This window comes from Lagopus leucura, unplaced genomic scaffold (assembly GCF_019238085.1).
Source record: "Lagopus leucura isolate 7727_CA_CO unplaced genomic scaffold, USGS_WTPT01 Super-Scaffold_100008, whole genome shotgun sequence".
Classification (NCBI taxonomy): Eukaryota; Metazoa; Chordata; class Aves; order Galliformes; family Phasianidae; genus Lagopus; species Lagopus leucura.
The window spans coordinates 11,850,030-11,862,248 of NW_024962265.1; the positions used below are offsets into that span (position 1 = coordinate 11,850,030).

The window sequence follows — 12,219 nt, forward strand, 5'->3', positions numbered from 1 at the left end:
CTGCTTATATAAACTTGGAGCTTTCTAGAATGGTAGGCAAATCAGATCTGGATGCATTTCAACTCCGTTGTTCATAACAACATGAAAAGTAATCACAGAATCACAAAACAATTGAGGTTGGAAGGGATCTTTGGAGGTCATCTAGTGCATCCTCCCTGCTCAAGCAGGGTCCCTTTGAGCACATAACCCAGGACTGTGTCCAGGTGGCTTTTAACATCTCCAGAGAAGGAGACAACCTCTCTGGGCACCTAAGCCAGTGCTCAGTCACTCTCAATGTTTCTAATTGAAATCATAACTAAAGCTTTAATTTATGCTTTGGTTGTGATTTCTATTAGAAATGTCCCTTTAAACAACACTTTGCTGTAAGGTATCTATTAAGTTTCTTTCCAAGTACCACTGTCAATTTTAAATTTAAGTGAACAAGAGCTTTTGAATTTACTGAAGTCATATTAACCAAATAACAGCTTTACACTGCATGGTTTCTCTTCTCTCCTATAATTATGAATCACATGTTGTGCATTAGACAGAAGGTGTAAGGAAAATAAGGCTATGAGCTATGCCAAATACTGGATCACTGTATGCTCCAAACAATCAGTTCTAATTTGATAGTCTTTAATACACAGTACTTTTTACATGGAATGCCTTGTTTTAAAAAATAGTTCTGTTCCAGTGCTTTAAAGAACAGGTACATTTATGATGGCACAGCACTTTATGTCCAGTCACACTGCAAAACAGCTTACAGACAGGAAATGAAGAATACAGCCATCAGGAACCATGTGTGAAACTCAAGAAATACAGACCGGACAAAGTTCTGAGAACATTTCCTACTTTTGGAAAACATCTCTGGTTTACAGTAAATCATGTCATACAAAGCTTCAGGCTTCTATTTCATTAGGAGGACAGATGCTTTCCTACAAGAGACCCATTGCAATGAGTTTCATCTGCTCACGCTGGAGTGTGCTGATTTATTCTCACCCAACTTACACTTTAAGATGCTCAAATATTGCTATAGCACTTAAAGATCCGACACCCAGTTTTGAATATTAAGGAACTGTTCTACTAAGTGGCAAAATACTTTTTTTTAATAGAAAAGGACTTAAGTACTAGACCATGACAACGTGGCATTTACATATTTAGTGAAAGTAGTTACTTACATACACAACTGAGAGGGGTCCACTGTATCGGCTAGTCTTTACTCCAAGCAGATACTTTAACTGTGATGTGAAGACATGAACTGCAGCAGCAGTAGTAAATCCTCGCACCAAAGGCTCTGTTAAATAGATGGCAACAAACCCAAATCGAAGGAAGCCTAAACACAACTAATGAAGAAGAGAAACGGGAACTGTGTGACTCTCATTGTAATCTGAATCTCAGCAGTACATAGCAGACAGATCTTCTTATCCCCAAGCCAAATGAGGCAGGCCTGACCCAGGCCCTTTCATAGCCTCGATTCAGGAAGTAGCCATCAGTGCACCAAATCTTCCATTCAACTGGCAGGTACAACACAAGACACAAGTAAACAGGTGCTTGTATGCATTTATGGAACATCAAGTAGAGTTCTTTTCTGACAAGATAGGAAAGAATGAAAGGGGAGGTCCTATTTTTGCCAGTCAAGCCAAGAAGCCCAGACACAGACTTGCTTCCCACGCATCTCCCTGCAAGCCACTTCTGCTGCATGGCTGCCATGAAGCAGCCTGCATTCTACACAGCACACTGCTGAAGCATGAGTCTGTTGACTGAGATCCGCTGCCCCTTGCAGCTGCAAGTCTGGCAGCAGCTCTTACAACAAACTGTGTGTGCATACCTGGATAATTCCCGAAAGAAAGGCGAGGGTCACAGCTACTTGTACCCGCTTGTCATCTCTAAGACCGAAGTAATCTGAGGCATCTGTAGTGTTAGTTGAGTTATAGCCTACAGAGATCACTTCATCAGGCACTTGTCTCACAGCAACCCCACCAACCATCATACTAATCACAGCAAAAGTGCCTGAAATAAGGGGGAAAGGAAAATAAGTTAAAATTCTGGCAGGTGTAAAGAACAGTTCCAAGCTTCCTTACTACTGCAAAGACCCATGGAATTATTTGATAATAGATTCTTCCATCTAAATAGCATATTTTTTAGTCACAGAAGTTACTCCAGTACTCAGCATCACTAAAGCTATTTAGATATCAAATGCAGACCTCTATGGTAAGTAAACATCATCCATTTTTCTATCTCAATTTCTATTATGCAAATTAGAGACTCATGGCCAGACAGATGGTCGACAACAGAGATGAAATCATAGTTCAGGAGTTCATAGCACACGTTTCTATGTAACCACAACCCTCTCACCCCAGCTCTTTGTTCTTTCCTAAGCAGGATAGATAAATTAACAATAAAAGAACTTGCTCACGCTCAACACATTTGTGTATTGCTTATTCACTTAAATGTGAGTTTACAGAAAACCACTACACTTTCTGTTTATGTAACTTAATTTGTAGAGCTTTGTTAGGCACAAACACACAAAGAATTTCAGTTATCCATACAGTTATACCTATTGATATATGCTTGGAGGTCCCAAAAAAAGTATACAGAAAGACAGGATAAAATGAGGAATATAGGCCAAATACTGGGGGAACAGCTGCCAGCAAAGCATAAGCTAAACCTAGAAAACAAACACAAATACATATGTTAGCAGAAAAAAAACAATTTCAAGCAAAAGAATTCAGGTCTACTAAAGCTGAACTTGTCTAATATGAGCATCAGAGATGTATCACAGGTAAAGAGAAGTCTTGCAGAGAATATTCTTAAATAAGTACACATAGTAGTTTAAAACGGTGCCCAGAAACTTGAGTGATTTAATTCAGGAAAAAATAAGTCTGTAACTACAGGGACTGCAGATGTGCATGGGTTTGTTAGTTTGTGCGCACATATCTTTGGTTGGAAGATTAAGAAGAAACAGTTAACAAACACATTTTGTGTTTTTTGTTCTCAAAAAATGAGTGAACACTCCACCATTAGAAATCCAGAACACATTTGATTTTTCTCCTCCTTTTTAATCATACATGATTTTCATGGCATCTTACAACTGACCAAACACTTTCTTCCTCGCCTCTTCCCAGGACGTGTGGGATTACATAACACTTCACATATCCATAAAACGTGTTCCTGAGTGTATAAGAAACAAGGAAGCATTGTTTATGATCCAGAAAGACAAAGAGCTTACAGTTCGTATTCCTTCCAGTATATTCAGTAAATGAAATTGATTTGTTATTAAGACATGCACTCCCTTGCAGTCTAAGTGCAATCCACACTATTCCCATTTGTTGATGGAGCTGGCAAGCATGAGGATAAAGCTGTGGGAGAACAGCACTGAGGGAAGCCAGGGAGGGACACCTCTTACAGTGCTCTCACTCCATGGGACTGTATGAGTGCTTACCATGGGACTGCACTCACTAGCAGATGGTGTGCATCTCATGATATGGAGAGTAACTGCACTGAACAGTTCAGCATATCCAGTAGTTTTACATGACTTGCACTATAGAGAATGATGCATCCTGGCTTGATTTGTTCTCCAGTTCACCTAGACAAGTGCAGAATCACAACACACAAAGAAGCTGTGTTGTTACCACATTCTGGTGAACTGCTCCAGTCTGAGCCTGAAAAGCTCAACAGTCCATCACACTTAAAGGATTCAGTGCTTTGCCCATAAAGGAGAGTTAGTGATACTCTACAACACCTCTCTATTAATGTATTTTTAAATCCAGAGACAAAGCACGAGATTATCCTGAAAGAACAGACCAGGAAGGAATCTTCTGTGTCATCCAAGTAGTCTTGCACAATTCAGTATCTCACAGGAACTTGCTGATGCCCAAAACGTCCGAGACCTAACCAATCCAAGAATTCATATTTCTAACAGAACTGGATTGATGATACTGTTATTTTATTGCAGCAATGAGCTTTTAATTAAGTACTTCTGAAACTCACCTCACATGTACGTACTCTGTCCCAGGGGCTATTTCACGCCAAGAGCATCAACAGAACATCCTGTACCACAACATCCTGGCCTTTAATAATGCAATGAACTTACCAGTAAAAGTGACTGGAACTAAAAACCAGTGCTGTCAAAGTAGGAAGGTGGGTCTATGAATACCCTTTTATTCTCTTCCCTTTTCACTTGTACTGGCATTTTTTAAAATACTGTCAGTGCCAAGGAAATAAAGAGATATTGACATGAGAGGAGTTCACTGCTCAAACCTGGCAAGATTCCCAGGCTTCTTTGACCTCATTCTTGCCATAATGACATCCTTTCCAGAAAAACAGGAGTTCAACTTATGCCTTTTCAGAAAGGGAAAGATCAAGAGCAGTTCAAGGGTATGACTGCAATCACTGAAGAAAAGCATAATGTTTAGTTTAAAACAAAGTTACAACATAAAGTTTAAAGTTCACTGCTGACCACTTACATTTTAGTGCCCTTATCTAGTTCATCACATAAACTGTACATCAGTATACACATGGCAATGTTTGTGCCTAATGCCTGACAGATTTCTCTAAAAGTTCACCACAGCACTGATCTGTTTAAGATAGAATCATAGAATAGAATCATAGAATGGCCTGGGTTGAAACGACTATAAAAATCATCTAGTTTCAACTCCCCTGCTATGTGATATTTATGTTTATGTAAGGAAGAATCTTTAATTATTAAAAAAAAAAAAAAGCATTAATCAGGTAAGCTGCAAAATTAAAAAGGTCAATTGCACTAAGTTAGGATATTTCATTGCCTTAATGGATCATCCCATAAAAATCTAGATTTCTAAGATTTACAGACTCACTCTTCAGACCTGCCTCAGCCTAAATGGGAATGAGTGAAGCAGAAATAGGAAATAAGCCAAAGATTAATTAAACTTAAGTAAACTTATGTATTCTTCATTATCCTTAACATGAGGATCCCGCTGGACTGGGCTCTGTAAAAAAAAAATCAAGGATCCTCTCTAATCCAAGAACTACTGGGACAGCAGCTGTTGTCATGACACTGCCATTCCCAAGAAAGTAATGGCACCCCATAATGACAGTCCAGTAAAAATGATGCCAGTTTTTAACACTGCAGCAGCTCTGAAATTGCTGATAGTCACAGATTTAACAAAAGGCTTCACTAGCCCAGTCACCAAGAACTAAAATGAATACAGTTTCCCTCCTATTCTTCTACAGAATCTGCTCCAGCTTAAAAGCCTGGCTCTACTAGGTGTGAAACGTCCAACTAGCTTAATGGAAAGTCCAAAGATTTTCATTCTTGTTACGTATGTTTCTCTTGATTTATTTTCACCATGCCAACTGTTGCCCACTACTACGTCAGCACAGAGATATATCTAATATGTGATGTATCTAATAGGTGGCAGTAGCTTAAGATGGTAACTTCTATCCTTAAGACAGAAGTCTCTGATTTCTTGCATATTCTTCTCTGAATTATTTTAGTTTGGTTACTTTACAACAGTTGCTCTCCTATGGAATATCCTGCCAGAACTACTCTTGAAATATGATTCCTATTACATCCATTGGATACTGCTACACTCTGTGGGGAATTTCCAACAACTTTCATGATGAGGAGATAAGAAGATAATTAGGTGCATTAAGCACAGGTTTAAACATGCACTTAAACTAAACAGTTATTCTTTCAGAGTTCACTGTATATTTTACAGTGACATGCAATTTTCAGGGCATCCTCCTTACTGACTGTCTGCTGAATGCTATACTGACCTCCAGACACACACATCTGAAAGACCCATGCCATTTTCATGGGCACCCATTCAGGAAGCCAATCACTAGCATAAAAGCAAACACAGAAAAAGAAAAGCAGAGAATGAATAGATCCACAGAGGTACTCACCTTGAGGAAGCTGCATAACTCCAGTGCTTATACCTGAGATAATATCTCCTAATAAGTATTCCTTCACCGGGTAACGGGGAAGCCATTTTAAAATTGGTAAGAAACTGTAAAGATGAGACCTGGCTTTCTTAGAAGAACAACTGAAAAGACAAAGCAGAACGAAAAAGTTTGACACTAGCAGCTCAAAAAAAAATTAAGACCTTTATTTTCTATGCAGCATAACAGCTCCATTAAACACAGACTCAGATTCCTGATTACAGTGTTTTCTGTACAAAGCTTAAGCACAAACAATCATGACTCCAGTTACTTCAGTCCTTTATCACATGTTGGCCTTACAATCTTGTGAGGTTGGAATTCTGAGGGAAGTGAAACTGTTCAAGTCTATGCACAGTGGGGCAGCCACACAATACTTCTGTCTGAGATCATTTGTCTAATAACAATCCCTGAGGATAACTTGCTTTCAGATAGTGTTTTTCTCTCATAGATCTCAAGATACTTTGTAATGTTTTTTCCTATTCTTACTTGCTGTCTGGATGTTTTATACTTTTTGTTGTAACTTTACACTTAAAGTCACTTATGGTATTACACAAGTGTAATAACATTGTTACACTTTTTTCCCCTAAGTTATTTTACTAGTGCTTTTTACTATCACTGTTACCTATAGACTAATTTTAAAACTAACTGAGAATATAGTCCTCCTTTACCACGAAAGGAAAGGCACTGAAGTTAGAAATACTGATCCTTGTGTCTTTTAGCAGAGTTATTAATCTTTGAAACCCTGACCCATGACAAATGAATAGAGCCAAGAAATATCTCTCTCTATCCAGCACTACCATGCACCATATGTTGATTCCAGTGTGGTAAGAAAGTTTAACCTTGAGTAAAAATATAACACTGGAAGCATATAAATGCTCCTCTGTGTAGAGGAACTGTGAGAGTACTGCAGAAATTTGTTAATAATCCCAAACTGCCATGGGACTACATGGCATAGTGAAGAAATGTATTGTTAAAGTGAGGGACAAACTAATCGTGCACACTTCTTGCAATTCCCTCTGCTCTGTAGATTTTGAACTACATAATTTTTATTTGGGACATTATTTGGGAGTGGAATTAGGTGCCAATACCATTAGAATAGTCCTTCAATTAACCAAAGCAAATCTCTAAGTGTCAAACCTTGGGGACACAAATATTTAACAGACAGACAGTCAGGCAGAACAACATTCTGGCAAGGAACAGAGTCAACTCTGCAGACAACGCACTCATAAATGTAAAGCTAATGAAAATTTATACCATAAGGAGCTTTTCTTCATTATCCTCTGGCACTATGAAGCTAGAGTTGCACAGTTAAATGCATTTTACACGTAACCATCTGACTTAGATTGCAAGGCAGTTAGTTAAAAGCTACAAACTACCTCTTAAATCCTCATTAGGCTAAAAACTTAAGTTCCACACAGCTGTCATTTACTCCAATTTTTCCGTGAAATGCTCATGTGAAGTGCAAATTTGGCTGTATTTCCACATAAAAAAGACAGACTTTTTCTGGGTCCTATGAATTTTATGTGTTGCATTCCTATTCTGTATATTTTTCCTTTTCACTTTAATGAAGGTAATTCAACTAGTTTATCCAACAGTTTGTAATACAGTTACATATTCACATATAAAAATACGCATACAGCTTCATCACAGTCTTGGTGAATAATCAAACTAGAACTATTGCTTCTATCTTGCAGGTTTCTTTGAAGGAACTGCCACCTATGTGTATGAAAAGAAAATTAGAATGGTTCTAACCAATAAAACAAACATAAGATGCAAAATCCTACCGACAAGAGTGTTCAATTTTCTGCCTCAAACTCTGAGGTGTTCTTTCTCGTTTGTGCAGCTGTCCTTGCAAGATCTCTTGGTTATATATTGGCCTCTCCACACAATACTTCTGGTTTTGCTCAAGACACCCTCCACTTTCTTGAGCATCTTCCATAGCTGATCCCACTGAACAGGAGCCAAGGAAGAAGAGCTCTACAGTCTACACAGCAAAACCTGGCAGTAGAGAAAAAAGGTTTGGTCAGTGAACGTTGCTGCTTGAATGTCTCATTTGGAATTTGGAGAGTGCGCTCTGATGAGCCAGGCAGCAGAATTATGAATAAAGTTTAAAAGCACTAATTAGATGGTCAGTAATAGTAAATAAGTAAATTACATTCATTATCTTTACTACTGGGAAACCACTATTTTTATGCTTCTCCTATGTAAAGAAAGCTTTTGCATTAATTACTCTGTAAATAATTGCAGAAATGCAAAAATGGAAGGATATGTTCGGGCTTATCTGCCCTCTTCCTCCTCAGCTTCTAAAGGAAATGCGAATATCGAAGAGAGATTACTTTATTGCTGCTTACTCACAAACAGTAACACCCATCTCCAGAACACAGAACTTCAATTTTAACAATGAAAAGCTACTTCCTTTTCCAGATAACCAATGCCTCCCGCACCTCCACCCTGCTTCCTCTTCCCTCTTTCAGAGGCTTCTTTTTCCAGACAGCAAGTATCTGAAGGACGTACAGTTTGCTGCTTTCAAAGAACTGTTGTTTCAAGGCATGGTTTCTTCAGGTGGCAGAAAGAGTGGTGAGCTATTGAAACAGGCTGGACAGGAAGGTGGTGGAGATGTTCAGGAAGAGTGCAGATGTGGCAGTTTGGGTCACAGTTTAGTGAGCACGGTGATGTTGGGCTGACAGTTGGATCAGGTGGCCTTATTGGTCTTTTCCAACTTTATCAACTTTATGATTCTATGATACTGCTGTTCTCAGTCCTATACCCATTAAAATGGGGTGCCACTGCCATAAACACATGAACATGTTCAGGACACCCTCTGCTAATTACTTAGCCCTGTGGTGGCTACTTCTGTAAATGCAACTTTGAATCACAGTCATTCACAATCTGAACTCTGACTCATAATTCAGAGCTCTCTTGGACTCTTCTCTCCAGGGTGATACCCCTGGTCATTTTATACCCCGTGTTTATGGAAGCAAAACAACAGAACTGCTACATCATTAAGTAGGGGTGCTGGCTACCCCTATATTTAAAGACAGAAAGTTCACACAAATACAGTGAAGTGAAGCCTAGGAAAAAGTGAGTTCCAAACTGCCTTTAAAAATAAAAGACGGATTTCAATTAAGTTCTTGTAACCCAGAATTTGAGAAGAGACAGCACTGATGTTTTTGATACACTGTGAATTAATAAGGAAAAAATACATGTATTTTAAACTGAATCTTACCACGATTATTCTAATCTGGGTAGAGATGTTACTTACGGTTTGATCCCTTTAAATAATGGGGGTGAAGCCCTTGTTATGAACTAGGTCTTTGGGCTCAAGTCCAGCAAGGTGTTTAAGCACATTTACCTTTAACCAAGGGAGCTAACCCAGAGGTGCTCAGTTTATGACTGTACATCAATACTTTCCCAGAAAAGGGTTACTGCACAGAAATTAAACAAGCTCCACCTGAATGCTCAAAGCTAACCACGATTGGCCCAATGTCCTGATTCAGCAAATACAGTCTGCCCAGCACCAATATTACTCCCAGAGCCTTTAGTCTGACAAAGGTGCTAGAATTTTCCACTCAAGGCTCCTGTTAGCTCTGTACTCTTGAAATGCATTTCAAACTTCTTTCCCATCTTTACATAGTTTCAAGTCACGGGGAAGTCTGAATGACACTTTATTTTCTCACATTATTGCTTAGCAACCTGTAACTCTCAGATCCGAGTCCAGCCAACATTAGAACAGGATTATTCTACCACCTTCATGATACCAGATGTATCTTATCACATACTGCAAGCAATTACTTTCCATATTAAGATGTTAGCCAAATATACATCTGTAGCACTTTTTTTTTTTGCATCAAAGTCTACCTGCCCACAAATACCACTTCCCATTACACATCTTGTTCTGTTCCAGACAATGAGACATGCATGAACTCTAAAATAACTGAAATGCTAACTGCCTTAATGTAACATAGCAGAGCACAAGCAACCCAGAAGCTTTCCAGAGTGCAGTGATTACAGTTTCCTGATAAAGGTGATGGAGATGCTGACAAACAAGGGGATGTGCCCTGTTGGACCTGATGCTTGCCAACAAGGAAGAACTTGTTAGAAACATGAAGCCTGGGAGAAGCCTTGGCTGCAGTGCCCATGAGATAGGGGAGCTCAGAATCACCAAATCATAGAACCATTGGAGTTGGAAGGTTATCTGGAAAAACTCCCCTGCAATGACCAGGGACACCTGTAGCTAGATCAGAGCCCTGTTCAGCCTGACGTCGAATGTCTCTGGGAACAGGGCATCAACAACCTCTCAGGATGACCAGTTCCAATGCTTTACTAAAAAGATCCTGAATGGAACAAGACATATAGCTGAATCACAGTCCCAGGCCTCGGAAGCTATGGGATATGGTCACAGAGAGAAGGATCCTAGAGAGTTGGCTGATTGTCGAAGATCACTTCCTCCAAATTCAAGAGTTGTCCATTGCAATGAACAGGAGCTCAAGCAAGAGTGGTAGAAGGCCACTATGCTATTCAGAAGCACTTTGATGGGATGGAGAAACAGGCAGGCAGGAGCCTCACTGAGTTCAACACAAGGAAGCACAAAGTCCTGCACGTGAGAGAAATTACTCCATGCACCTGTAAATGCTGGGATTTAATCATCTGGAAAGAAGCTGTGTAAAGACAATATTACCACAGATAATATATATTGTCCACTGAGTAGCTGAGGAGCCAGAGAGAGCAGCATTCTGTGACTAGTTCTGCGTCCCTCCAAATGTCTGCTGACCACCAGTATTATGATTTGCCAATAGAAATATGCAGGACTAACAAGTTCAGACTGGGCCTTCACTCTCAGCATGCCCAAGGAAGAAGAAAAATAGCGAGAGTCATTCCCATGAGGAAACAGCATTGCAGTGATTTCTGAAAACTCCCAGACCCTCAGCTTAAGGAAGAGAAAGGTGATCTTCCAGCATTTGTGAGCCTTACTTAATAGTGGAATACTGTTCTTGGACAACCTTTGAACTTCATAGCAAGGATAAAATTAACTTGCTGCTAAGAAACGCTGCCATTAATCTTATCAGCCAGATAAAAGTTAAGCTAAAGTAGCTAAAAGCTGTATGCAAAAGACTTAAGAGTTACCAATTCTTTATCAGACTGATAAAAACCTGTTCTTATGTCTTTACTGCTACTATCAAATTGAAGGTGTCAAAGAAAAAAAAAAGGGAAACAAATATCATTTTATAACACTATCACTAGTAATCAAGCACTTTTTCTTCACAATCGTAGGTGATAAAGAAGAGTTGTAAAGCCATCTACACTGATCTTGCAGATGACAGTAATTTTTGATCCAGTTTACATAAATGAGAATACAGCCATCAAATTTATAAGGAACTAATATTTGGTTACTGTGGACATTCAAACACATACAGTGGATACTTGCTTGTTACTTATATTCAAAATACAACGCATGAAGGGAAAAAAAAAAAGCTGGAGACATGAAGAACAACGTACTGCACCACTATTGCAGCCTTAAGAGGGTTATAATTTCAGAATGGGGCACTGCTGCTACTAACCTCACGTATCTAACATGAATGTACCTGAATCTGCCTACTACAACTCAAAGGTTCCATGATAGATCCATTGACCTGCCTGTTTTAGAGGAGCAGAAAGCCTTCCTTCTGGTGGCTAAGCACAGAAGGCTTTACAAGTTGGAAAAGCATGGGTGGAAATTACTAATACAGCATTACCCTAGAGAAATGCATCTGTGCTGAGGAACTCCAAGTTTGATCATGGATTGCAAGTTTATCAAGTATTTAAAAACCATTAAGACTACAAATAAAGGGGACTGCCATCAGCCAAAGGGCTTGTGGAATTCACTGTTCAGAAAACATGCTCCACCAAAGGTACACTGAAAGGCAGAGCTATTGCAGGGTCTGTTGCTAACATCCCAAGAGCCAATTTTCCGAACTATGACTTTTCTCATTCCTTTCTTTTCTCTCTGACCTCATTCCTCAGTGCCCTTATGCCCTTTTACTTATCATCTTAAGTAATTATAAAATGATACCAAGCCAGAATTGAATTATTTTTTGAACAAGCACAACACAGATGTAAAATGACTGGGTGGGGTTGTACAGAATGAGTTTTCTTAGTTTTCTTGGACTGCACTTATCATCCTTGTTTCTCCTTTGCTACTCCCACTAAATACACTAATGAATAGATGCCTCAGAACTGCAGTCTTCTGGTAAAGCTTCACAAACTCAGAAATAACTTGTGAACCCAACAGAGCTTTCGCTGCATAAGTGAAAGAAATGCAGAGGTTCCATGGGAGACTTTAAA

At 39.2% G+C, this 12,219-nt stretch overlaps 1 protein-coding gene across 2 annotated transcripts in view; it reads right to left on the reverse strand.

Annotated features, from left to right (window-relative positions):
- Positions 1-12,219, reverse strand: part of SLC26A5 (solute carrier family 26 member 5) — a 32,927-nt gene that overhangs the window by 13,462 nt on the left and 7,246 nt on the right. The window contains exons 3-7 of one of the 2 annotated variants that reach the window (XM_042872282.1): positions 7,683-7,896; positions 5,863-6,002; positions 2,534-2,644; positions 1,805-1,986; positions 1,155-1,319 (exon numbers count right to left, since the gene is read on the reverse strand). In XM_042872282.1, coding sequence (XP_042728216.1) covers positions 1,155-1,319; positions 1,805-1,986; positions 2,534-2,644; positions 5,863-6,002; positions 7,683-7,837 — 753 coding nt within the window. In that variant the 5' untranslated portion in view covers positions 7,838-7,896. Of the gene's footprint in view, positions 1-1,154; positions 1,320-1,804; positions 1,987-2,533; positions 2,645-3,072; positions 3,148-5,862; positions 6,003-7,682; positions 7,897-12,219 lie in introns of those variants that run through there. The other variant, XM_042872283.1, reaches the window with a different exon arrangement.